The sequence below is a fragment of the Excalfactoria chinensis genome, chromosome 2 (genome assembly GCF_039878825.1).
Source record: "Excalfactoria chinensis isolate bCotChi1 chromosome 2, bCotChi1.hap2, whole genome shotgun sequence".
NCBI classification, from domain to species: domain Eukaryota; kingdom Metazoa; phylum Chordata; class Aves; order Galliformes; family Phasianidae; genus Excalfactoria; species Excalfactoria chinensis.
In genome coordinates this window covers 22,579,814-22,607,441 of record NC_092826.1, presented here as the reverse complement: position 1 = coordinate 22,607,441, position 27,628 = coordinate 22,579,814, and the positions used below count along the sequence as shown (strand labels likewise).

General features: G+C 39.6%; 1 protein-coding gene and 1 long non-coding RNA gene across 2 annotated transcripts in view; one reads left to right on the top strand and one right to left on the bottom strand.

Annotated features, from left to right (window-relative positions):
• The window catches only part of LOC140248065 (uncharacterized), a 13,429-nt gene extending 2,605 nt beyond the window's left edge, over positions 1–10,824 (bottom strand). Inside the window, exons 1-2 of the long non-coding RNA XR_011902801.1 lie at positions 10,515–10,824; positions 459–537 (exon numbers count right to left, since the gene is read on the bottom strand). This is a non-coding gene — a long non-coding RNA (uncharacterized lncRNA). The remainder of the gene's footprint in view (positions 1–458; positions 538–10,514) is intronic.
• On the top strand, positions 10,141–27,628 carry CIBAR1 (CBY1 interacting BAR domain containing 1). The gene is made up of 9 exons (XM_072328451.1): positions 10,141–10,253; positions 11,489–11,723; positions 12,558–12,626; positions 17,338–17,439; positions 19,779–19,784; positions 21,363–21,467; positions 22,838–22,951; positions 24,132–24,251; positions 27,499–27,628. Exons 1-9 carry the CDS (start codon positions 10,222–10,224, stop codon positions 27,574–27,576), a joined length of 861 nt encoding a protein of 286 aa, XP_072184552.1. The 5' UTR covers positions 10,141–10,221; the 3' UTR covers positions 27,577–27,628.

The window sequence follows — 27,628 nt, the reverse complement described above, 5'->3', positions numbered from 1 at the left end:
TAATGTCTTGAAGATAATCATGCAGATGCTGGATGATTCTGCTTTAAACTGTAGTTAAAAGCAATTATGGAAAGCATTTTGGTATTTCCATGATTTTAGTTAAAAGCAAAAAGCATGCATATTTTTAAAAGTCTTTGTATTTTCAATTGAAAAAAAAAAAAAAGAAAAAAAAGAAAAAGAATATATTTTTACCACAATAAGCATCATTTTAGCTATAATCTGTTGTCATTACCAGTTGAGCTCTGTGAGTGATGGCAAGAACTGTTAAGCAAGTTTTGGACGACCTTTGAGCAATTCCCTGGCAGCTTTTTGAAGTACTCCCACGCTGCTGCCCTCCCAGCAGCTTGAGCTGGGCTCTAACTGGCAGCAGGGCAGGCAGGGTGAAAACCTCTCCAGGAAGAGCTTCATCTCCAAAGTCTGCCTAAAAACACACTTAGCACCACATTTCAAAGCCTTACCTTTGCAGTAAGCATATCATGAGTCTATTGCAACAGCTGGTAGCATCACTCTTCCAGAAGTATTTTTCTTGAATGTCCACTATGTGAAAAAAAACACAGAGGCCAGGCATAGTACAGTATTTTAAAGGGCAAGAATGTGCATTATTTTCTACTTTTGGTGTGAACATTATTGTAGTCTCAGCTAAAATTTGTATGGCATTTTCTTCTTAGATGCGAGGTTGGCTTTTGTTAAATGATGTGGTTTCTTTGGGCTGACATGGTCACTGAAAACAAGGTTTAGCCAACAGTTTCAGTGATTAGCATTGCTCTCTTAAGGTTTGCTTGACTGAGGTATCTTATACATTATTCATGTGATAAATCAAATAAGATCCCAATAATTTAAGGAATCTACAGGAAAAGTGCAGTATGACTTATTTGTCTGATGACAATGTCTCATGGAGAATGTGAAGTGAGTGCTCATAGCATGCATAGAACAAAGTTATTTCAAATGCAATAGAGCAAAAATCTCAGTTTCAAGTAAGTTTTTAATGTCTTCTTGAACTGGAAATGATTTGTAATGCATGCCTGCCAGTGTGCGTGTGCATGAAACTCCAACATATGAAAGTGGAGAGTTTGTGACCATTAACAAATGCGGATGACTTTATTGCAGCTCATGTTACACTACAGCAAGATTGCCTCCATATGTGCTCTTGGTGAGAAATGGGATGGATATTTTAGCAAATTCAAAGCAGCAACAATGGCTAATTCCACATATTTTATTTCTGTCAGTCTTAAGAGGTATTTGTTGGTGGTGGTGGTTTACAAAGATGGCCAATTTTATTACTTTAGAAGCACTAGCTTCCCACTTGTTTTCTGTTTTGTGCAATAAACTGAGAACTGATCATAATAAATTCCCTGTATGAATATGAAGTGATCTCCTTGCCCAAAGAATGGGCTTCTCGGTGAGCTGACCTGCACATGACCAGCTCAGATCTGCCAGCCACCCTAGCTGTTATGCAACACATCTGGGGCAGCTCTCAGTGCCAGCACTATGTCTTGCTCCTTTCACTGAGCTCCATCTCCAAAAGCAGCAGAGAAAAAGCTGTCTCCTCAGCTTTTGTGCCCACAGCATAGTTATGCCCAATAGAGCCATAAACTGGAAAGGTACTGACACCTCTGAACTCAGTCTCAAATTTTGCTTGGTTATCTCAGCCTTTAGCTTTCTGATTGCTTTGCACTGGAGCTGTCAAGCTGGCTTATTTACTTGTCTGCTCAGAGAACAAAGTGAAAGCGTGGCTATTTTAAAAGGGCTGGAAACAAAACCCTGTAAACTGCATGAAACAAAGCAAAAACCCCTACCTCCGTATAATCATAGAGAAAATGTATTCTACATCACGAGAAAGAAAAACACAGAAGCGATTCCCGGATTTTTAAATTATTCAATTTGGATTTCATTCCTGAAATGGGAATAAAAGATTGAGTTTGTCTACTGAGATCTATTTAAAACTTGACTGAAAATTTAACAAATAGTAACTGTATAAAAACCTCAGCTGAAGCAGATATCCTTAGTGGTAGCTTATTAGCTCACAGAGCTGTCATGCAGAAGTACACATAGCCCTGGATACAGCACGTGGACAAGTGGGCACTAGCAGTGGTCCTTGCCTGGCTAACAGGGGGACAGAGAGCGAAATCTGGTTTTGTCAGCAGTCAGTTATGATGCAGCTAGCACAAGGAACTTATTTGCTGAATTAGTTGCTATCGTCTTAAAATCATCACATTTCAGAGCGGAACCGCGGTTTAAATACGGGAAATGCTATTTGGTGTATATGCAACAGTTATTAAACATAATGAAAGTTGAAAGCCACAGAACCACGCTCAATGCTACTGCAAGACTATGGAACATTTCTGTGGCCAACACAATAAAGTACCATATGCTGAAGACATAAGCAGCCAAGAAGTAATACACTAAGTAGCCTAAACTGCAACATGCTGTGGGCCAGTATCTTTGCAAATATTTCAGAAATGAGAAACGAGTAATTATTCTGAGAAACAACTATGCCACTACAATCATCACTTTTAGATACACGCACTGCCAAAAATTAAATATAATCCTTGGAGAAGAACAAAAATTCTCTTTATACGGGTGAAAATTCTACAGTATTTCCCTGCTAAAGACATCTCAAAGATATCATATCCAGCTAAAGTGTTTCACCTCTTGACTCTTCTAGAAGCCTTGCTGTGATTTTTTCAGGCACTAAGTCACACGGAATATTCTATGTTCCCTTTGTACACTTCAGAAGAGACAACAAAAGCTTTTCTTTTCCCCCCTTACATTATGTTTTATTCATAACCACTGAAAAGAAAAAAATTGAAACTATGGTGAGAGTCACTCTTTAGACTTGTCTCTATTAGAAAATTGAATCAGAAGTGTGAATGGTTTCTGATACAGATAGCCAGAGCTTGCGCTGAAAACAAGGGTAAGAACTAATGCAGAACTGGAAAAGGTAATTCCAGTGCAATTTCTTTTAATGTGATTGAAATGAGATCCAGTTTGCACCAGATATGCCACTGGAATCGTTCACTGGTGGAACAAGTAAACAATGCATCTAGACAAAGGAAATAGCTGTAGGCTTTTGTCAGACTCCAAAACAGCCATGGCACACAGCACACACCTTCCTTCCTCCCAGTGGTCCTGGACTCACAGCACTGGAAAGGAGTGAGTTCGCTCAGCAACAGCCAGACATGGCAAGAGTGCTGCACGTATGATCCATAATTGCTTTCCCATAACCAAGAGATGTTTCTCAGATACAAAGAGCGTTCCTCAGTGTAGATGTGAACAATCCCGTTTGCTGACCTGTGTAGTGCTGCAATTATGATCACGAGGGCCTGATTCTGTTACATCGGCTGTCATTTCTGAAGTTCTGATATTTGGTAAAATTGCCCTCTAGGCCAGAGGACACACAAACTACATTCTTAGGCGGCAATGCAGACTTTGCATTATCAGCATGAACTGAGCTATGACTGTTTTCACCTTTCCACGTTCATAGGTAGCAATGAGGAATAAAGCATACGTTAGAAAAGCTCCGCGATGTCAACAGCTTATATCTGCAGCCTCTAAAGAAGCTGCAACGTGATCAGTTTCCATTCCTCTGGCATGAATTCAACTAATAATAATTTTGAGAAGAAATTATGTATATATATGTATATATATGTATATACATATATATATATTATTTTATTTTCCTGAGAGAAGAGGGAAGGATCGAAAGGGCTACAAAGTTAGAATAACTTCTACTGAGACAGAACAAGAGAAATGAAATGATTATGAGATCTTGAGGCAATTTATCACTGTTTTTATTGACTACTGATATATGCTTACATGTGCTACTGTAAAGGGGACTACAGAAAGATGTATGAATATATCAAAGTTGATTGTAATTAAAATAAAACTTTTACATATCATCTCTTTTTTGAAATCACATTAAGCAACGCTTGTGAATCCATCATTGGCTTTTTTGTTTGTTTTTTTTCCAGGAAAGGGGGAAACACTGCGCAATCCTCATCTACCATGTATCGGCATGAGCATTAAAAAATCTTTCACATTCCTCTAAATACCACAAAATAAAGCAGGTTAAAGAAAGAAATAAAGTTACATTTAGTTAAATGCTATCACAGTTATGCCGCATACTTTTTTTAATGTCAAGTGAATTGTAGCCACAGAAAGTTAATAGAAATGTAAGGCTTGCGCTCATTGTTCATTTCACTCTGTTTAAAAGATAGAAGAAATAAATAATGACTGCTTAACGGGAGTCTAATGTATTCTATGTGAAGTATTTATCCACTTAAAAAGCGGGGGGCAAAGACAGCAAGGAAGGCAACTGGGGCTCCTGTAACCATCGAAGAAAATGGGAAGTCTGACATTAACTACAAGATGTTGGATTGTGCCTTTGGTTTTGCCAGTAAAACTGTATGTGAGTTTTGGATTTTCTCTTGTAGCTAAAAGGCAGTCATTTGCTGCCCTCTAGAAGCAGACTATTGCACACACTTTGGCATTCTCCAAATAGCCACATTTTTTGGGATGCATGCAAAAACAATGCAAAGAAATGCTGAAACATTTTATTTGCTCTGCATAAACAGTAAATTATGTGTTTATGTATAATACAACTGATAATGATCATCGATTTCTACTCTGTAGTTCGTTCAGTTGGCGCTCTGATAACAGCTCTCAAATAGAAGGAACAGAGAGGTGAGATGTCCTATAAGGTATTGGGAATTTTGAAGTATTCTCTCAACTCAGAGTAGTTTGATAATGTCTGATTATTCTGGTGGAAATCTGGGATGTTTCTAGGTATTGCTCCTCAGACTGTCAGAGTTAACTTCACAGTGGAAATTAACTCAGATAATTTCCCTACCCTGTTTAATAAAACTGAAAATTAGCAAAAGAGAATCATTACTGTATTTTGCTAAGTGCAACCCACATTGCGCTGACTCAGAGCACAGAGAGGAGGAAGGGGAAAAACATCAGATTATGCTGAAATCATCATAAAATATGCCAGCAAGTTTTAATTATGTGTAATTTATTAATAGCTTTTTTCCTTCTCCCCTAAAGTTGTAGGGATCTTTATTAGTTTATTAGAGCATTATAAATAATGACTCTTTGATTATCAGGTTGCCAAGTTAGGTAAGTTGAATCTGCAGACGCTTACATTTTATCTCCTCATAAACCTCAATTTATTAGCAATTTAAATGTTGTACCTCTTCCTTTGAAAAGTACAAATCAGAGATCCAAGAACCCATTTCAAATACATCCTATATGTTATTTTTATTTCTAATCAACTTATCTAACATGAAAGCTTATTTTTAACTGAGGTTCACGACAAAGGCAAAACCAAGGGGCCAGGAGTTTATGCAGACTGTGAATAAACAGCTGCCTTCCAAAAAACTGCATAAGGACAGACTTTAATTACTTGATTTAACTGCAATACCTGTAAATGTGTATACTCACACACTAAAGGTGTATCACGCATATTTCAGTTTCTGAGCATATCAGTCGATATTAGTGCAAGGCTACCCATTTTATATACTCACAAAGAACAATAAATCAGGAACTTAGAAAGTTTTCTGAGCTCACTGGCTGCAGTTGGCAGCTAAATAAAGCATGGAGGGGATGCCACCAAGTGGTGGCTGTTACCACATACCAGTGTCTTCAGCACAACCTGCTTCAGCTGCAAAGAATATTCCTGTTACAGATGTTTGTTGGAAACAGAATAGTGTAAAATTAAAAGATTAAAAAAATAAGCAACAAAAAAACTGTCAGAGACTTAAATGAAACCAATATCAATTTCCATTTCAAGCCTTGTGGGATATTTATAATATTCTGAGAACAAACTCAAGGTTACCCAGAAAAGCAGGACTGCAGGTCCTGTAGTCAGCAAACAGCCAAGAGTGGCCCTAGGTGTATCTGGAAGAGGCCCTCTGAGTGAAAAACATTATCTGGGCTGCTAAATGATGTAGGGACATGTGATCCAACCAAGTGCTGGAGAATTATCTCATCCTTCCCTCACTCTAGGCAGCTTCAAATGGGTCTCTCTCAGACAAAGTCTGTGCACAGTTCTGGGAACAATATTCTCCAAGGAAGGATAGAAAAGTCATTGTGGTTGAAGCTACATCAGGTCTGCTTCTTCCGCTCTCCAGTTGACTCCCTCTGTTCTTTACAATCCTTCAACTTTATTACAGCAAATTTTGCCCCTCAAATATCTCATAAACCACATCCCAGGACATATATAGCCTCAGTTCCATGCTATAAAAACACTCAGGAGGGCTATTTTGTGCCTTTGCATTATTTCAGCCACTGCGGCGCCGAAGAGGCCCAGAGGAGACATCTAGGCCTGCAGCACGGATGCAGCCAGTCTGCCCTGATACCAGAGCTGAGCCAGTAATTGCACTGAGGGCACGAGCTACCCCTGCCACTTGCTGTGGGATCTCTGGAAAGCATTTCCTTATACAAGAAGCAGTTTAGTAACCTGCCCTGAGTAGAAGCACATTCCTAAAGAGCAGCACAGACTTCTTTCAGGAACCCTGCCACAGCTCCAGTTTGAGTCTTGCATAGAAAACATGAAGAAACTTCCATCAGAGGTATCGCACCCAGGATGTGCTGCAGATGCCTGACCCACTTGGAAGAGCTCTGTCCAGCTCACAGTTCTTCCAGCTTCACTCACTTTAGTCATGATGGATCTAGGAGGAATTTCCTACCTGCTGAATGGGGAAACAAAGAATCACAGAATCACAGAACTGCAGGGGATGGAAGAGACCTCAAGATATCGTCAAGTCCAACCTCCCTGCAAAACAGGCTCCCTACACCAGGTTGCACAGGTAGGCATCCAGGCGGGTCTTGAATATCTCCAGTGAAAGAGACTCTACAACCTCCCTGGGCAGCCTGTTCCAGTGCTCCGTCACCCTCACTGTGAAGAAGTTCTTATGTTCTGTGGAACTTCCTCTGCTTCAGTTTGTGGTCTTTTCCCATTGTCCTGTTGCCACACACTACTGAAAAGAGTCTGGCCACCTCCCTTTGCCTCCCACACCTTAGATATTTATAGACACTGATCAGATCCCCTGTCAGTCTTTCTCAAGGCTGAACAGCCAGGTCACTCAGGCTTTCCTTATAAGAGAGGTGCTCCAGGATTTTCATCATCTTTGTGGCCCTCCACAGGACTCTCTCCAGGAGATCCCCATCTTCTTTTTACCGAGGAGCCCAGAACTGGACACAGTACTCCATGTCAGGTCTCGCCAGGGCAGAGAAGAGCAGGAGGATCACCTCCCTTCACCTGCTTGACCACGGTTTTTTTAATGCATCCCAGGATACCACTGGTCTTCTTGGCCATCAGGGCACACTTCTGGCCTCATGGTCAAACTGTTGTCCACGAGAACCCCTAGGTCCTTCTCTGCAGAGCTCCTCTCAATCAGGTCATCCCCCAACCTGTACTGGTACATGTGGTTATTCTTCCCTAGGTGAAAGACTCTACACTTGCTCTTGTTAAACCTCATCTTGTTCTCCTCTTCCCAGCTCTCCAGCCTGTCTAGGTCTCATTGAATGGCAGTACAGCCTTCTGGTGTGCCAACCATTCCTTCCAGCTTTGTATCATTAGCAAACTTGCTGGGGGTGGTCACTATCCTCTCATCAAGGTCACTGATGAAGATGGAGCACAACACCAGACCCAGCACCAACCCCTGAGGAACACTGCTAAATACAGGCCTCCAGCTGGTTTCTGCACTGATAATCACAACCCTCTGAGCTCTGTCAGTCAGCCACCTCGCCACCCAGTCATCTATCCCACACTTCCTCAGCTTTGTTATAAGGATATCTGAGACAGTGTCAAATGCCTTGCTGAAATCAAGGTAGACTACATCCACTGCTCTCCCCCCGTCTACCCAGCCAGTGATGACATCACAGAAGGCTACCAGGTTGTTCAAACGTGGCCTCCACCTGGTGAACCTGGACTACTCCTGATAAACTTCTTCTCTTCCAATTGCCTGGAGATGTCACCCAGCACAAGCTGTTCCATCACCTTTCCAGCAACAGAGACTGGGCTGTAGTTTCCTAGATCAACAAAGAGAACTTTCAACTCTCCAGTGTTTCTCAAGCAGCAAAGTGGATCACCACCAATATGAAATTGAGAAAGAATTCTCAGTTGCTTGTTCTTGTTGACTCACACTTACTTCATAAGAAAATGACAGTCAGATTGAGACAAAGCCATACTTTCTTACAAATCACTTGAAAACAAGACATCAAAAAGCTTCATATAGCAGCATATTTTGCCTTTCACCTTCAGACTCAGTTTGCACAGAGAGAAGCATAGAAGCAAAAATGTTTACTCCACGGTAAGCAAGAAAGCAAGAATAAGAACTCTGCTTATAAAATACATAACTTTATAGAAGTATGAGTGTCTGTAATGAAAGAGATCAGAGATACCTGCTAGTCTTACCTCTGACAGAGGACGAAGCTCTTTTAAAGAATTAAGGATACAACAGACATTCATAAATGATCAGAGGCTTATATATTCTAACCGATACTGACACAGTGGATTACAGAAGGTTACACCTGCCTACAGGGATTAGTCTGAGGACACGATGTATTGCTTTTTTTTCTTATTATGTTGTCATATTTTTCTGTAACAAACTAACTGATTTTTAATTACAGTATCTGGAACTTAGAGAATCGTGGGTTAGGGAAGAGCAGTTCTCAGAAACTGCCTCTTGTTCTTGAGAAAAAAACAGAGAGGATGGTGTAGTTCCTGCCTTAAGTAAGAGAACTGCAAACCCAAATTTGGGAAATTACAGGAAAAGAGGAAATGTTGCAGTAGAAGGAAGGTCTTGAAGTTATTAAATCTCAAAGGCCCAATCCACTGTGAGCTAAACGCATATGTTAAAATTAATGTTATTTGACGTTCAAGGTCTACAGTGATTGCCTTTCTATGCAGATAATAGGGTTGGGCAGCACAGGTGGAGGAGAAAATGGAAAACTATTGAAAATAATAATTAAATAATGTAAAAAATATTATTAAGATACAAACCATGATAAGCAGAAAAGAAGCAGTCACACAAACACACACACAGCTAATCAATTACAGAGACTCCATCATAGAAATATGCACGGATAAGCCTCCAGACTGCTGTGGATCTGTTTGGCATTACTATGCCATACATGCAACATAAGTGAATTTAAATGGGTGACTTGAGTATTCTTCTGGTATTTGACATATATGTCTAGGATAAACTCATTGATGCAAAATTCAGTCCAGTAGAAGGGTTCTACCTTATCAATGACTGCAGTGTTCTCTGAATACTACTGAATAAATTCTATCCCAACTTGTGTGCTTGAAGTTACTCCAGATTCATGTATATCATGTTTTTTCCACCCAGCTATGACAGACAATTCTTTACTGCCACTGCAGACAGCTGGAGTTTTATACTATTTCTCAGTACAAAAGTGCAGGGAATTTACTTGAGTTCCTTTTGAGGGGAGAAGCTGCAGGGAGATTTCTCACTGAGAGCTTAAATTGATACCACAATATAAACAGACATCATCATAAACCTTGTTAGTTGCTTGTGCTCTGGAGGAATATTGGAAAACACTGTCAATTGGATATTTCAAAGCTTTCTTATCTTTAGAATTTGCCATTTGTAAGATATCATCATCTGCACTATGTTATTCTAGATACTTACTTAGAGGTAATAAGCAGGAAATTTGGCATTATTTTCAACATCATAATTACTTCTGAATCGTAGTACAAAAATATGTTTCCACTCCGTGATTTATGCAGCTTGTGCTCTTGTGTGCGCTCTGATGACTCAAAATTTCAACAGGCCCTTATGACATTAAAGTAATTCTTTCCAACCTTTTATGTGCAGCTGGAGCTGCTAGGCCACACATTCTAGGACTATCTGGAGCATCACGTTAAGCCGAATTACGTGCAAAATCAGCATAAACAAGTTATGTTTTTAAATGCCTACACAAGTCCTGTACTTTAGAACTGAAGTAGATTTAGTTTGCAGTAGCTGAAAATACCCTACTTTAGTCGTTACTCTTTTGTGTCTTGTTGCGCTGACAACCACTAGTGCAAGACCACTGGTACCATTAACCATATCAGTGATACCACCTAAAAACTCCCCTCAGCCGACCCCCTCCATCCCGTGGCGGGGCGGGGCGGGGGGCGGGCGGTTGTGGGTGTCCAAGGAAACCGAGCGCACGCCGAGCCCGCCTCCTTCCCGCCGGGCCGCCGCCGCCATGATGATGCTGGGCCGCGGGCTGGACGCCAGGTAACGGCGGGCGGGGCGGGGCTCGGGGCTGCGGGAAGGGAAAAGAGGGGTCCCGGGCCTCGTGGGTGGGTGGCTGGGGTTTGGCTGTGGGGGTAACTGCGCTCTGTTAGGGGTCTCTGCCCGTCTTTCCCAGCTTGGCCGGGTTGGGGGAAGGCCCCGGTTCGGTCGCGGTGCCGGGGAGCGGGTCCGGGAGCCCGCCTTGCTGCTGCTCTCGGCCGCCTTGCGGAGTGCGCGGTGCTCTGGGCTGAGTTAGAGACTTACCTCATAGTCGGGCGGTAAGTTTGCGATCGCCTCTGGGCGGTCTTGAAGAACGAAGAGTTAGGAGGGGTACAAAATAAATACAAACACAAAACTTGTCGCACCCTCCTTTAAGGAAATGGTGCGTTTCGTGCCCTAAAAGCGTTATCTGTAGGAGCACAGCGGCATTAAAATTGCCAGAGGGCTGAGGAACCGCGCCGAGGGCGCCCGCCGGGAATGGCATGCTTCTAAACACGAGGCCCTTCCAGTGAGGTGGGAGAGGAGAGGCGCCTTGTGGAGGTGCACAGTGTGAAATCTTTGCTATTCTGGTGGTTCTATGCTCAAGCATGTCCTGAAGGGCTAAATAACTTGGATTTATTTTCTATTTTTATATATGAAAGCGTGAGGTCTGCTTGGAAGCGTCATTGAGGTAGTTTGCAGCGAAGCAGCCTGTTTTCTCCCCTTAGCAATACTTTTTATTTCCTGAAGGCGTACTTTGTCTGAAGTGACTGCGTTGTTGCTCAGTCCTAAAGTACTACTAATTTTTTTCCCCCTCGTATTTCTTATTTGCCCTCTGTTGCCCGATTCCTCAACCCATCATTTGGCCATATAGATTGCAGAGTGCTGCAGGAAGCCGTGTAACCCTGTCTCATTTGAGACCTGCGGATGTTAGCACTGTTATATCAGTAACAGTAATCCCGAACTTTGTTGTTAAACCGCAGTAGGAAGGCTTCTGAGAGATGACTTTTGTGATTTGGGTTTTCCCCATCGGGTCAGTAAATACCAATCCAGCTTTATTTTGTTAATCATAAGAATGTGTTCTGCTAGAACGTGACGTTAGCACGTTACATTGTTAAGAGTAGGTCTGTGTTTAGCAGTGAAATGAAATATCCAAATCGCATATAAATTATTCACTGTGTAATTATATGGTTTCTATGCTGTATGCATTGTAAACATTTTTTCCCTCCTCCTTCTTTTTCGTTCTCCTTGGTATCTAGGGACAATCAAACGAGACAAATACAAGATGCTGTTTCAAATGTGGAAAAACATTTTGGAGAATTGTGCCAAATATTTGCTGGATATGTACGTAAAACTGCCAGACTACGAGACAAAGCAGATCTTCTAGTAAATGAAATATATGCATATGCAGCCACAGAGACACCAAACTTAAAAGTTGGACTGAAAAACTTTGCAGATGAATTTTCCAGACTTCAGGATTATCGCCAGGCAGAGGTACAAAATGAAAGCTGTACGTGTTGCGTTTGCCATCTGAACTTTGCAGTTACTTATCTGTGATTAAAAGGGGAAAAATATGCTCTGTAATCATAAGAGAAACATGGAAGAAACCACTTTTAAATATATTAGTGCCAGAGCAAGAGAAGCTGCCAAATCACTCATAGTTTACTGCGCTAATAACTTCAGTGAAAACTGCATGTAATTAATCCTGTTGAAGTCGGTGAAACTATGCATGTAAATGCTCACAAAATTCGGGATAGAACAAGTCTGTTACTGGTCTCAGATTTTGGATTATGATTTGAGATTAATGAAGCAGTGATTTTGTTTGATTGATGGATTAGTTTTGTGACTTGAGTTGTGTAGCAACATTTTCCTTTAGCTGAATTTGTGACCAGGAGCAGTACAGAAGAGAATCTTTGACTGCCAGTCTGAGGATGCTGTCAGGGACCACTTTAGATATATGTAAGGCTGTAGTTCAGTGCTTAACAAGTGTCAGTATGGCAACAGTTCTGCTGGGTGCATAAAGTGTGCTTTGTGCCACCTTTAAACCTGTGTGCAGGACTGTCACTGTTACAAACGAATGGTAATTTATGATCCAGAAACGGTGTGTGTATTTATTCTTTCAGGAGGGCATAGAAAACTCCTATTTCTAGTGCTCTATCTTTTATGGTGTACGTAGAACTGGGTGTTTCAGAAGTAGTAAGAAATCCAAAGATGTGGATAGTGTAATGGGGTTGATTGGTTGGTTCGTTTGTTTTACAAGCTTTGTTTAATTGTTTCTGCACACTGTGCATGCAGATGATTTTAGTGGCCTCATGTTTTCTTTTGTAGGTTGACAGGCTTGAAGCCAAAGTTGTTGAACCTCTGAAAAGTTACGGGACTATAGTGAAACTGAAAAGGGTAAGTCAGACGTGCTGTCTCTCACAAAGTGCTCTGTGGTGTTCTGGCCACTCCACTGAAAAACTCTACTTTGTGATGGGGGAGTGGTTGCAATTCTTTGTGTGTGTGTGTTGCACTAACCAGTGTAACTAAAATGTTATGTAAGAATGCATCTGGATTGAAGCTATCTACATGATGGAGGACACATGTTCGTGAGGTCAATGATATTCCAGTTATTGGATCCCAAGCAAGTGCTTTAAGAAGAGAATAGCGGATAGTGAGAAGCTTCCTGAGTAGTGCAAATTCAGGTGGAAAATGCTCTACTTACAAATAGTGCCATTCTTGATTTACTTTTTATTATTATTATTCAAACTTTCAAAAGATGAACTGGATCTACTGCTTTTGTCTCTTAGTCATATATATGCTGCCTTTAACAGCTTCTTTGACTCAGGATTGCATTCTGCTTTGATGCCTGTTACATAGAAAACCTTTTCTGAAACTGACCAATAGGTAGCAGTGTGAATCTGTCTCTGTCCTGTGATTTCGTCAGGATGACCATCAAGATACACAAATAAGCGAAATCTCTCCATTCCCTATATTGTGGAAGCAGTGTATACAAGGGTTCAAAACATTCCCACAAAATAGCTGTGCATTTTTTTCCTGGGTGGGACAGCTAGCTTCCCCTAACAGTGATGTTTCAGTGAACAGGTACTGACTTAAAGGATGGAAGCAAATTCTTTGTATTACTTGTATATCTGTGTATTACATAAAGCTTACCTTCAGCCTGTAAACAAGTCTGTAATTGACGTGTATATCTTTATCATAGCCCATGTGAATAGAAAAGTCAAATGGTGAATACTATTGTTTTACATACAAAAATTCTAGAAGTGTTTGTGTTGTGGTTAATTTGAGCACACTGTGGCATTGCATCTCAGACTGCGGTATTTTGCATACGTTTTTGTTCTCGTATCACTTCCATATGGTGATGAATCAAGCACAGTGTTTGCTATATTATTCAGCTATCTCTTGGCATTATGAAGATATACCCTACGCTCAAGTGGTCCTTGGAAAGCCAGTAGACTATGGGGTCTGGATTCTAGAGTTCAATATCTAAATAGTCACAGTGAAGCACAGTTGGTGAGACCTAGAACTTGTCTGAGTATTCTGTGCATTGTAAATACTGAAGGTGAGAGACCAGTTTCTTTGCAATGCTGTTACCACAGACACGAGAAGACATGCAGAACACTGCACCAGTGCTTGGCACTTGGGAAGCATTGAAGTACTGCCTTAGGGAATCCTGCACTGCCACTGACAGCCAGTATGTGTTGGGTATGGAACCAGTGGAAGCCAGGTCATGCCTTGGCACGACCAATGGTATTTCCTGTCATCTTTGCCGCTCAGTGCTATAAAGCATTATATAATGTTTATCTCTGCTACAGTGAGGAGTCCAGGAGCATTCCTCAACTGTAAGTGGGATGCAGCAAGATACCTTTGAACTAAGAGAGATGTTAGTAAAGATGTAGGCCACCACTTTATTTTTTTTCCTGCTATTTTTAAAAGACTTTGGTTGAAGCTTCACTTGGCTGGTCTTTTGTCATCTTCATACAGCGGGATGTTTTTTTTAATGATAAAATGAAGTTTGTCACCCTGTACAGGGTGCTAGCATAGGACCACTTCCACTGGTTAAGTAAACCTGGTATAATGTATTGTTATGTCACCCTTTTTTAAAAAGGCGCTTTTTATGGGATCTTTTCAAAAGTACACACAAACTACTACTGTGCTGCATCTAAAAATACCTTGCTGTTTCCTATGATAATAAATGCTTTAAAGAGATCAAGGTCAATCAGAGTACATTTGTCTTTTAACTGCTAATGCAGTAAAATTGTTTGAATGAGAGGTGTTTACGCTTTTACTATCTTGAGTAGCCATTTGGGGCAGAGTTTGGCTGCCACAGTGGAAGCTGGTTTAGTTTAGTCTTGGCCTGGAGTGCAGCTTCATTTTAGGCTTTGTTTCTGTTTCATTGTCCTACACGTCAAACTTCATTTTCTGCTTTTTGGCAACTCTCTTCCGGGTTCCTTTTCTTTGCATAAAACAGGACATCATAAAATCAAGGTGATCCACTTGCAGAAGAAAGGACTGGTTTGCTTAAATAACTTCGCAGTGACTAAAGCAGTTAACAGTATGGTGAGGAGGATCTGCCAGCTCTCTGTTGGCTGTAGCTGTACTTCTGTATGATTTGAAATGTGATGGCTGAACAGAGTTTTAATGTCGCTTAAATTCATAGTTAATCCAGGGGAACTATGAACAGCTTAATATTCTGTATCTCTCCTTTTATCTCACTGGTGATTCCATTCCATCCCATTTCCCCTTGGATGTAATTAAAGCATGTTTTCCAAAAACACATCCAGTCTGGGTCTGCAGACACTGGAGGAGAATGTATGACTGTCTGTGATATTTAGTGAGTGGTTTGTTGAGGTTTGTGGTGTTATGCTTTAAATGAAAGATTTTTCCAAATCTTTGGTGCCTGTTTTATGTTCCACTGTTATTAAAGAGCTCTGTGATGCTCTGTTGTTTTTTTTTTTTTTTTTTTCTAGATGAAGGTATTTGGACACTAACAAAAAACAGGTTTTCATTATTTTCAATAAGCTAATATTTAGACTCCTAATTCTTTCACCATACTAACATCGTCCCAAGCTTTTGAATATTTATATGGCCCCTCTCCCTTTTCAGTTTTTCAGCATCTCAGGTAAAATATGTTTGTAACTACATACATGTACTTCCAAAACATCAATGTATCACCACCACAGCATCACCAAATCTTTGTCAGTCTCTGGCTAGCACCAAAAAAACACGTATGTTTGATGGCTGGTTTTGCCACTGGGAACAGGAGTGGAGAAAGAAACAGTGCAGTCAGCTCCCTTAGACGCTTCCTAAACCATTGTGTGCTAGGAAAAAAAACTACTGAATTTTATAATGGTAAGTAATGTTTTTGCTCCCATTCTGAAGTGTACTTAGGATGTACTTTGAGCCAAGTATTAATTCCAACTGAGTGGTTCAAATGAACCTTAACGGTCACTGCCGGAAAAAGGGCCCAGTCCTGTTACATAATAACACCAGACATTGAGCTGTAATTGTTAATTAATAAATGGCTGTGCTCTATGGCAAAAATAAGTATCTTTTTGCCTCTTTCCATACTTTTATATTAAAATACAAAGCATCAGAAAAGCTCTTTTTTATTATTGCTCTTCTCAAAGCTGTATGACTTCCATACAGGAGAAACCCCTTTCCAGTGGTCTTTCAGCATTAAAGGTGCTGTGACTTCCTTTTGCAAGAACAGAAGCAAGGTTAGTTCTGATAGTCTAAAGGAGTGGTTGTTTTTATTATGACAGACCAGCTCTGTCTGTGACTCTAGAGACAGCACAAAATGAAGTCATATACACAAAGACATATAAATGTGCAATAAGGACAGAAAGCAGGAAGAAACTGCGTATTGTCATGCTGACTCAAAGGCTTATTATTGAAGAAACACACAATATGTCATTAGCCTTTGCTGTCTCATGGAGGAGGGATTATACTGGGGGGGACTTCTTGGAAGGGCAACAGGACAAGGGGAAATGGTTTTAAACTGGAAGAGGGTGGATTTAGACTTGATATTAGGAAGAAAATCTGTACTGTGAGGGTGGTGAGACACTGGCACAGGTTGTTCAGTGAGGCTGTGGATGCCCCCTCCCTGGGAGCATTCAGGGCCAAGCTGGATGGGGCTGTGAGCAGCCTGCTCTAGAGGGAGATGTCCCTGCCCATAGCAGGGGGTTGGAACTCAATGATCTTAAAGGTCCTTTCTGACACAAACCATTCTATGATTCTGTGATCAACAAGTTTCATCTTTTCCAGCTACATCATTACTAGGATGCACTTAATTCCAACTGTAATTAAGCTCTTTACTGCATGTACAACTATGCAGTTAGTTTACCATTTCAGCCAGGAATTTTCTATGTCATCTTAAGCTCTTTATAGCAGTTTTATTCATAACTTGTATTTTGTACCTACTGCTGCCTGGTGTTTTTTGTTGTTGTTTGGTAGCTTTTGTTCGTTGTTTTTTTTACTGATTTCTTAGATGTTGTTTTTTAGTTCTAAATGCCAACTTGATTCCATTGCTGAAATAGAATGGACTTGTTTTCCTTCTGCTTTGAGATCTCAGTTTTTGACTGTCCACTGTACTTTCTCCAAAAAGTCATAAATTTCCTTACTTTTAAAATTGTAACGTGCATTACAGAGTTGTGCAAGGTGCTAAACTCTCTTGATCCCCATTGCCTTGTTTTTCGGGGCACCACTGAACAGGATAAGATCAGTAAAATACAGTTTAGTTTAAACCAGTTTTCATAGTATCATAGTATCATAGTATCATAGTATCGTGCGAGTTGGAAGGGACCTTAGAGATCATCGAGTCCAACTCCCGGGTTTCGAGCCCCCTGTGTAGCGAAGCGGCACTTCTACCCCTGCGCCACAGGGGGGGGATTCGAACCCGGGCCCTCCAGTGCCGCAGGCAGCAGCTTAAACCACTGCGCCACTGGGGGCACACGAATGTTAAAAAGTTAAATGTTAAAAGTTAAAAAGTTAATGTTAAAAACATTAACTTTTGTTAATGTTTTCCAGGGTATCCTCATATGACAAAAGATATCTTTCACATTTTCCTAAATCTGTTTCAACATGTCTAAAACATCTTTATTTCCAGGATGATCTTAAAGCAACTTTAACAGCAAAGAATCGAGAAGCCAAGCAGTTATCTCAGCTGGAAAAGACACGTCAGCGGAATCCATCAGATCGACACATTATTGTATCCTGTATTTCTAGTGACTATAGGGTTTTCTTTTTAATTTTCCAGCGATGAAAGTATTTAGAAAGTAAAAGAAGAATGCTTCTTAGTGCGACTATTTGGGTTATTGATTTTAGAGGGCTTGTATTGATTTTGAATCTAAGTAACTTCACTTAAACTTGGTAATGATAAGTTATAGCATATAATTGTTGCTTTGTTATCAGATCTCTTATTGACTAAAAAAAACAACAACACTGAAGCAGATGTTGCATTTATGCAGGAGGGGTAAGCATGGATTACATCTGAAATACTGATGGGCTTTGACAATAAGTAGACACCTTTTTTACATCTGCAGTTTTTGCTTTCTTTCCTATAATTTTGGTAATTCTGCTTCCTTGTAGCTGGGCAGGATCTGAATGTCCTCTAGCTGTGAGATGATGTGGGATCAGAAAAGTTGCAATTCTGCTAATTGTGGTCAAGTCAGACCACACTTCCCCTCAAGAGACCAGTGACCCTTCCCAGTATATTCCAGGAAAAAGACTGAGCCTCTACTGAATTTCTGTTAAAATGTTATTGTAGTTTCAAATTATGAAACTATGAGAATCTAGAAAATGACAAAATACAGGTCCTCAAGGTGATCCTAGTTTAGTATCCTAGTTTAGTTTCTTTGCACCTTTATATTATGATACAACAATTAAGTTCATTTGTATGTCCTGTTTTTCTTGCATGCTGGAGTTGGATACAGGGCTGCACAGTAAAACAGTGGCATTCTTTGTAGGATTCCATCTACTTATTTCAGAAATTAGGATCTTTCTAGCAAGTGGGGCATGGTACTGCAGAAAGAGAGAAATGATTGTAATGGTCAAATGCCACCCAGGGCAACCACGTTCTGTATTTCTCTGTGCCAAAGAATTTCTGTTTACTTCTAATGAAATCAACTAAACTAAGTGATGACTAATCAGAGTTCCTCGTGTGACACGTGGGTGTCAGCTGTGGGACTGGAACTTGAGCTGTGATGTAGAGTTGTCCTCCATTAAGACTAAGATAGTAAATATTAACAGTAAAACATTATATCCTTGCAGGAAAGCTGTTTCCTTTTTCTTGTCTCTTGTTCTAATTCCTATTTAATTTCATATATATATCACTGGCAACTTGTTTCTTCTTGTCTTATTGCACTTCCAAATGCCCTTTCATGGCCTGGCTTCTTGTGACACCTGTGTTTTTGTACTTCAGATTTTGTCTGAAAGCTTAAGTCTATTTTCACATATGCCAAAGGCATACATGTACCAAATCCCGTGCGTTTGCATTTAAAGTGATCAGCACAAAATTCCTAAGAAGTACTGGGAGCAGGAAAACATTGTGCAACTTCATGAGGCTTCCACACCAGAAAGAAACTCGGCATTATAAACACTCTTTGCCTTGAGTCAGAAAGGAACGTTGCAGTTGAAAAAGTTATATGTCAGTCTTGTGATAAATTCTGGTAGGAGGTGGGTACAGTGCATTTGAACAAGTGCAGACTGAGAAGAGCTTGTTTCCTTTTGCATGTAGTGTCTTGTCTCAGTCTTTTCTACCAATGCCCTGCACAGTCTGTTGTCTGCTCTTTCTTTTACGGTGCTTCAGTCAGCTTCTCTGCCACACTGCCCAGGTCCCAGTTAGCGATATTCAGAGCACTTGTTAGGAGAGCTTAGTTCCAACCCCTCACACTCTTGCCAAAGAAAGAACATGTGTTACACTTCAGTTGGGCTGGAATATGTTCAGTTACTTTTGAGGATGTGTGCAGGCCAGCTTTCAGATCTGTGAGGTTTCACCACATTCACTGATGATAGCATGGCTGTTAGGCTCCAGCAGTGGTTCTGTTCTTCATGCACAGCTGTCATATTTCAGCAGCTAACAACTTTGGCCACAGAGAACAAAGGAATTGTACTTGCTCCAGATTTCAATACCATTTCAGAAATCATGCGAGTAGTTCAGCTTTGCAAAGAGTACCTTGTCAAATAATTTTCTATATAAACATGCATCTTTAAAATCAAACCTTTTTTTCCTGAAATGACCTACATAGGTCATTTAAAATTCAAAAATCAAAAAGTAAATAACCCTCAGTCCAAGACAAACAGCTGTCCCGAAATACTTCAGTCTTGATGCCTGAATTCTGTAACAAACTGTAAGAAAGATTTAACAAACTGTAAGTAATGCCTTGTAACAGGAAGCTTCAGACAATCTTAATAACTCCTGCCAAGTAGAGAGAAGTTGTCAAATATCCGAGGTAAATGTTTCACAATATACAACATGTGGAAGTGGAAACGGCTACTTTTATGACTATTGATTACTTTGCCATTTGTTTCCTTTACTGTTACTTCCAGTCACAGGTGAGTGCTTCAGAAGAGAAAATATCCAACTGTGGTTACGGAAACTATGCGGGTGCCTCAAGTTTGAACATTTCAATCTACAACAAAGGAAATTCCTTTCCCAAAGCTCCTGCACATATCTGGCCAGTCTGTTTAAGATGGCTCAAGAAGATACATTTGATCATCATAGATATAACGTACCATATTTGCATGTGTAATGGCTGCTTAGGCATAACAGCTGACTTTGACAAAGGGTGACATCTGGGAAAGCACAAAATGTGTTTTCTTACTCTGTTTTTCTCTCGTCCTTTGGACAAAGTCAAGAAAGGGAAACAAGCTTATGACCTGATGTAATACTATCCTGGGCTTCATTAAAGGAAGTCTGGGGCCTGAAGATCACAGGAAGTGATAGTCTGTTCACATGGGACCCCTACTGGAGGTCTCCCACTGGGAGACATTATATTATAACGTCCTTACAGTACCTGAAGTGAGGCCTACAGGAAAAATCGGGAGGGAATCTTTGTCAGGGAGTGTTGTGCTACAGTAGGGGATAACAGTCTTAAACTACAAGAGTGTAGATTTAGATTAGACAGGAAGAAATTATTTACGCAGAGCGTGATGAGGCACTGGCAGAGCTGCCCAGAGAAGCTCTGGGTGCCCCATCCCTGAAGGCATTCAAGGCCATTTTTGGTGGGGGCATGGGCAGCCTGGTCTGGTAGGGGGCAGCTATGACCTTGATGGGGAGAGGTGTAACTGGGTGTTCTTTGAAGTCCCTTTCAACTCAAACCATGATCACTGTTAATTTTATATACGAAGTAATGTCCATGTTCCATTTCCAGTTGCCAAGACAAAACAGATTCCTGATGATACTAAACTAGTCTTTAAGTAAGGACTTGACCAGTCTGTGATGGTTGACTAGTAACTTATGTAAAATAAAGTAATTTTCAACCCAAATGTCACAGTTTAAGTGTAAGCTTCTGGAACTTTACATTGTTTTTTTATTGTAATAGTACACAGTTCTCAGACTTCGGATTACTTCACCAGGTTAGCTTCAATATTGTTATTTAAGTGGTACTGAGCATATTATACAGTTCTATCTAATTAGAATACACCTCTTAAATGCTTTTTGTAATAATAAGAAAAGCTGTTTATGCATAATGACTTGGCTTATGTGACCTTTTCCCAATGCATTTCAAGCCATTTTTATAAAATGATATAAAATGTTTTTAATATGAAGCATTATAGAATAGAAGAAATGCTTTGGGATCTAAAAATGGTAACAGATGATGCTGTCTGCTCATCCACCACTCTGGCTGGTGCATTTCTACCTTCTCCTTTATTAGCAGCTCTACTATCAGGTGAGTATTAAGGAGGAGGGCCAGAATAGTGAGGCTTCCCTGATTGCCTCAAGTTACTTTTATTTTACATGTTTTGGATCAAAATCCCAACAGCATAAGAGACATCTTTATTGAAGCTACAAACCCAGTAATCCAGAAGTGTACTATTTTAAAAACCAGTATTTAAAGGTTTCATAGCAATTATAGCAAAGAAATTTGTATCAAATATAGGACTAATTTCACCTTTGTGTTACTTTACCAGGCTGAAAGTGAGCTGCAGAGAGCTTCACTGGATGCAACACGAACAACCCGGCAACTAGAGGAAACCATTGATAATTTTGAGAAGCAGAAAATAAAGGACATAAAAGTATGTGTGCTCCTATACCTGTATGTAACACCACACTTTGCCTTGAGTAGCATTTACTATATTTACTCTTCAGGAAGATTTACACCTGCATAAATACAAAACTTACGATATTGAGTACTTCGTAATCTAAATATGGTGAGCTTTGTAATTTGAAAATTGGTTCATTATTCTTGGTTTCTTGGATTGAGTTTTCATGAGTTAGATTTAGTGCCTGCGGTATCTAACAGTTGCTTTAGTCTACTTCATTGGTAGCTGCATTTCCTTGTACCAACAATGGCTGAATTAATAGCAGCAAAACAAACAGAAATAGTGAAAATTATTTATTTGTCCCTGCTAGAGTTTGTGTAGGTTACTGGAAAGCACCAAACATACAGTGACTGCAAATAATCAAAGCTTTCATCTCCCTCTTAATATCAGACACGATGTAGCTTAAGTCCTGAAGACTACGGTAATTGAAAAGCATTTAAACTGTGAGATATAATAGTAAAATGAGATAGTTTTTATTAAGACTAAATAGGAAAGAATGATTAATAGGAATAGGGCTGGGGAGGGGAAAAAAAAAAAACAACAGCATTTGATGTTGTATAAAAATATTGTGTTGAGTTCTGTTCATATCAACCATTAAGGGATTTTATATATATACTTATATAAAGTGACGCAGTGGTATAAAGTGCTGCTTGCGGCACCGAAGAGCCCGGGTTCAAATCCCCCCTGTGGCACAGGGGGTAGAAGTGCCGCTTCACTACACAGAGGGCTCGAAACCCAGGAGTTGGACTCGATGATCTCTAAGGTCCCTTCCAACTCGCACGATACTATGATACTATGATATGATACTATGATATATATATATATATAAAATACAGATATTATATATATATAACAATATATATATAACACACATATATAACAATACATACTATATATATATATGTATATATATATACAATACATATATATATCAAAAACACATAATTATCTGTAAATTATAAATGTGTGTAAATTTTACCGTAGATTTGTTGAGTTAAAAAAGATTCCTATCAATAAATAAGTCAGTGAATAGTTGCGATTGTACTGTGAAGAAAATCATCTGAGTTTTTAGTATGATGTTTTATTTACTCCTTGTAACTCTTACCTTCAGTGTTGGATTGCTTCCTCCAAATTTAGTATGGAATTATGACAGGTTAGATGACAAACCAGCCAGTATTAACATGTAATTTCTGAAAATCAGGTCTGACCACATTTGTTACAAGAACAAATAGAGGTATTGTGCAGTTATTTGTCTCATACCAAGCACAGAATTCAGTAGTTGCTGGCATTTCAAATAGAAATATTTATTGCATTAAGACAACCTTGTTTTCATTTCCTTTTAGAACATATTTTCTGAATTTATAACTATTGAAATGTTATTCCATGGGAAAGCTTTAGAGATTTATACAGCTGCCTACCAAAATATTCAAAATATTGATGAAAACGAAGATTTAGAGGTAAGAGTGATTAAGGTTTGGTTTTCAGTTTACTCACTACAGAAAGACAGGTCTCCCACTCCAGCTGTATTTATTTCTCATACGCAAAATGTAGTGTTATTTTTCTGGTTCCCAGAACTTCTCACTTACACTAAGCCCTTATTTGCATTTCTCCAATGAGAAATACAAGTTTATAAGCTCAGATTGTTTAGAAGCAGACAAGAACCACGTGGATCATCTAATGCTTCCCACAAAATACAGATAAGAGACTTTACCAAAACTAATTTAGTCAGAGTTTTTAAAGAACAACTCTGCAGTGAAGTTTACTGCATAGATACAGAGTAAGAGAACGCTGCGTTGCGTTCATCATTTAAAAACTATTTACTCCCCTTTCTTTTATGAGTCCTGTTATTTTCTCGTCTTTCAGTTGTTTTACATGAGGCTGTATGCCGTGCTGTTCCGGTTTCAGAATTAAAATGGCATATAGCACCATTTGCATATCCTTCACGTCAGCATTTTACCTTTCACAACCAAAATTTGGAGTTCTTGTTAATTTGACAGCATATACTTTCCATGAAAATACTGACTTACCATAATTCTTGTCTTCTTTCATGTTCCTAATGACGTCTTGCACAAATTATTCTAATATTTTTGGTATGAGCCTTAGTCATGTCATGTGCTCTTCCTGGCTATTGGAAAGAACAATTAATTATAACAGATACGGCATTCTCCCCTGTTCTCTAAGAGTTTTCCAGAATTATTCTTGAATTGCACATTGCTTGAATGTTGCAGAGAAAATGCCTGACTAACTGACTGGCAGCAAGGATTTCCTTGTGATGGGTCCAGGAGTCAAATTCCCAACAAATGGAAAGCCTGAGAGGAGCTGCTGGGGTTGCTGGGTTGCTGGGATAGGTTAGCATGAAATGGTCTTTATGGTGATGGGAAACCATTGCACTTTTTCCTTTGCAAATTCCTTCAGATATCTGAGAATGGCTACTTTGACTACGTAAATGTGCTTAAGTTTCAAGTTGAGCAGGGTTGTTGCCTCAGCTAAAAGCAGTCACTCCAAACTGTAGTCAATATATCTATCTAAAGCAGAGTTAATTGTCCAGTGTTGCACTTTTATTAGTGTTGGGTTTGTGGCAGTTAACTTGCAAGCTGTATCCTGGCACCAGTGTAATAGCTTTCTTCATCTGAACAGGTTTTTCGGAGCTCACTTTATCCACCAGACTATCAGTCTCGCTTAGACATAGTTCGTGCAAATTCAAAGTCCCCCCTGCAAAGAACTGGCTCCTTAAAATCTTCACTGAAGACAGTACAGGTAAGAAAAATTAAATGGTACATCACTGTATAAAGGGAACGACTTAAGGAAGACCATAGCTAATGTAAATGTACATTAATCCACTACCTTTAGTCAGTTCAGGAAAGGCAAAAAGTTTGGGCATGAAGATCATATTAACTTTTAAATAATGCAGCTTCAATGTTTTATTTTTATTTTTTTTTTATTTTTTAAAGGAAAAAATACAAAGTCAACTTTTTAAGCAAAGTTGTTTATTTTTGAAACTGCCATTTCCAATGATACCATTTCTTTTATTAACAAACTGGGGCATCTTGCAGCGCAAAGACCTAGGACCTACTTGGAAACAGAAGTGATGCTCTTTAAGTAACATTTGCATATTCCTAGTCAGAGTTTCCAGATCCCAGTGTGGATTCTCTACCGCATCCTGATTCAGACTAGTGATACCTCCTAGCAGCAAAGCAAAACTAAGACCAACACTCCGAAGCTTCAGAGCAGATGAGGTAAAGGAAGATGATAAAAATTAGTGAAAAGCTGGACCAAGTGTCACTGCTTCTGTACTGCCACCTTGCAAAAATCTTTTACTGTTGTTTGCAGCACTGAACTTGCAGATATTGTCACTAAATGACTATTTTTTTTTACTGCTAAATTGGTTCTTAGTAGTGTTTCAGTTATGGAGACGGCCAAACTTAAAATGTCCACATCCCACTCTTTGGATAGCCATGCACTGGTAGTCTAACACTGGAAAGCTTTCATAATTGCATACTCTGCATTACCCCTTCCCTGCTCTCAAAACTTAAAAGATCGTTACAGTTGAGTTCCTCTTGTTGATGAAAGTAGGAGTTGTGCCATCTGAAAAGATGAAAGAAAGCCATATTCCAGGGCATGATGACCAACTTTAAATAGGCTGCCCTTTTTCAAACAAGCAAATTTCAGTTTCAAGTTATTTCAGAAATTATTTAACCATTCCTTTTTGAAGACCAGAGAAAGCCATCAAAAATCCATTGCCACAATCCTTGAGAATTCCCTGCAGTGCCATAAAACTTCATCAATGTTATAGACGTATTTGTAACTTCAGGTGAAACATCTGTATGTTTGAACTGTATTGAGAAAAACAGAAATCTGAATATATAGATGGTCAGAGATGGCACAGACTCCGTTTTGACCAACTTGCAAGTTTACCTTTTCTCCCCAACCTCTCCTTTGGCTGTGTGTTTTAGCTTTCAGTGTTCTCTTATTATTCTTGTATCTGAGTGGAATGGAAAATCACCTCGACCTTGAGGGTAAAACAATGCTATCCTACTCTGTTATGCAGTGTGTTCAGAGAGGAGGATCATGCAGCCAAAAAAACAAACCAACCAAAAGGAGATGGAATACGTTACTTAGCGCAGTCACTAGAGAGCAGTAAAGAGACGCAGACACCCTGTTCAGTGCCCTCCAACTACACTGCTCTTTTTGATTCTGCAAATGCTGTTTGCATCAGCTCCTTGAATTGCACTAGGGTCTGCAGTCTCTTAAAACCACCAGACATCTCGCTAGCAAAACGTGCTGCTTTCGGGAACACCTTCAGGTGACTGGCGTGGTCTTTCTGTAGATCTTTCTCTCCTAAGGTTTTCACAACTGTTTGATTTCACACATCACAGTCATCTTTGACTGACCACAAGTCTGGAATCTTTGATTTAAAGCAATATAAATAGTACTAGTTTAGTTTGCAGAACAACACAGACTAATGCTGTACAGAAGGGAAACAAAGGCACTGCATGTCACATGGGATGAACTGTGCCTATAGTAATGCAGAATTTGTTTTGCAAAGGGGTTAGCTCATGGCATCCTTGAATTAATTTCTGGTTCTGGAACTGGTTTTCTGTGGTTATTTGAACACTGGAAATCAGAAGTGATCCTTAAACACATAGCTAGATGTGATAGCCACTCTGTGGGCAGCAAAATATTTAAACCACTGTTAAAAGTGCACACAGCAAGGTGTTTAACACTGTGTGTGACTAGCAAGGAGAAAAAGCCAACATCAGCAGGAAGAGGAAAGCAGAAGCTTTTACTCAGAAATGAGATTTGAGCTCTCTTCTTTCTAGAGCATCTGCATTTCTTAAGACTTAATTTTCCAAGGTTTTGTTTGTTTGTGTTTTAACCTATTGAAATGAAGCTACCTTAAGAGGCTCAATTTGCAGCATTCCTTTATCTCCAATTTCCTCTTTCACAGAATCAAAGAATGCTATTTTAGGCATTTAGAACAAAGTCTGATCTAACGATTAACTCAAATTTCCTGTTACATTCAGAAATTTGGAACCGAGTATTTGCATAAACCTAGATGGTGTATTTTGTGAGCATCAACACAACTGAGGAATCTTCTGCTTTCATTAGTCTGATACTTTATCTGGTAGATAAACAGCTGTATGAAATTTCCGGTCAGAATTTAACAACCAGCTTTTAAAATGGGGTGTTGGGGGGAAAAAAAAGGAAGTTTTGTCTTCAGTACTGAAGTTTGTTAAGTTTATATATACAACTGCATGTGAAAAAACTAAGGAAGCATTAGAGCAGCAGCTGCCCTCAGAACTGCTGAAACTAGAATCGTTTTTCAGAAGCATTCCAGATGACACAGACAGGTAGACAGCTGTCTTCATTGAGTTCAGTGTTCCTTTTTTTGGAGGATGGGGGGGGGGAACAAACACCTGCATTCTACCTTAAATTTCATATATTCCTTATTTTGAGCAGAATCTTTAAGGAATGAGATTGAGCTCTCGTTAGAAAAAAAAAATACTGATGGCAGAACCTTAAATAATTCTGATGGTCAAGCACTGGGAAAAACAATCATGTGTGAATCGAGACTTCTAGAAAAGTGTCTAACTTGTCAGAAACATCATAGAGCAGCACAGTTCTGAGTTTCTCAGCTGAATGAAAAGATTTGATGCCTTCAAGATAAGATTACTCTTTAACACTCACCTTCAGCCTGCTATCTAGGCCACCAGCCTAGCAAAGAACTGACGTAAACAGCAGCATTTAGTATTAACTCAATCAGCAGTTTTCCTTATCATATAAGTAGCCCTCCAGACAATGGGAAAGTTAAGCTTTTAAGACCAATATGCTATTTTTCCATTTTGTGCCCGTTATCTTTCTGTTGGCATTGTGCATTTTGCTATAAGTTGCAGGACTAAGGGGTAAACGGCATCAATAAAACCACCATACAAGTATTTTAAGTGCCAACAGAGAAGTTTTTGTTCTATGATTAAATCATACTTACGTTGCATTTTCATTTTAGATTTCTAGCACTACAACAAGGAAAGATGAAGAGGGAGAAGAGGAGGAGGAAGATGAAGAAGAGGAGGAAGAAATATAAATGAAGAGATATAACTAAACTGTTATGTCTGAGTGTCTTAATTGACTGGCAA

What these genes read in the sequence shown, in the direction of transcription:
- CIBAR1 (XM_072328451.1), top strand. Translation starts at nt 10,222, where the DNA reads ATGATGATGCTGGGCCGCGGGCTGGACGCCAG. An exon ending in GGCCGCGGGCTGGACGCCAG is followed by an intron (nt 10,254 to 11,488) that starts GTAACGGCGGGC and finishes CTTGGTATCTAG; the next exon opens with GGACAATCAAACGAGACAAA. An exon ending in AGGATTATCGCCAGGCAGAG is followed by an intron (nt 11,724 to 12,557) that starts GTACAAAATGAA and finishes TTTCTTTTGTAG; the next exon opens with GTTGACAGGCTTGAAGCCAA.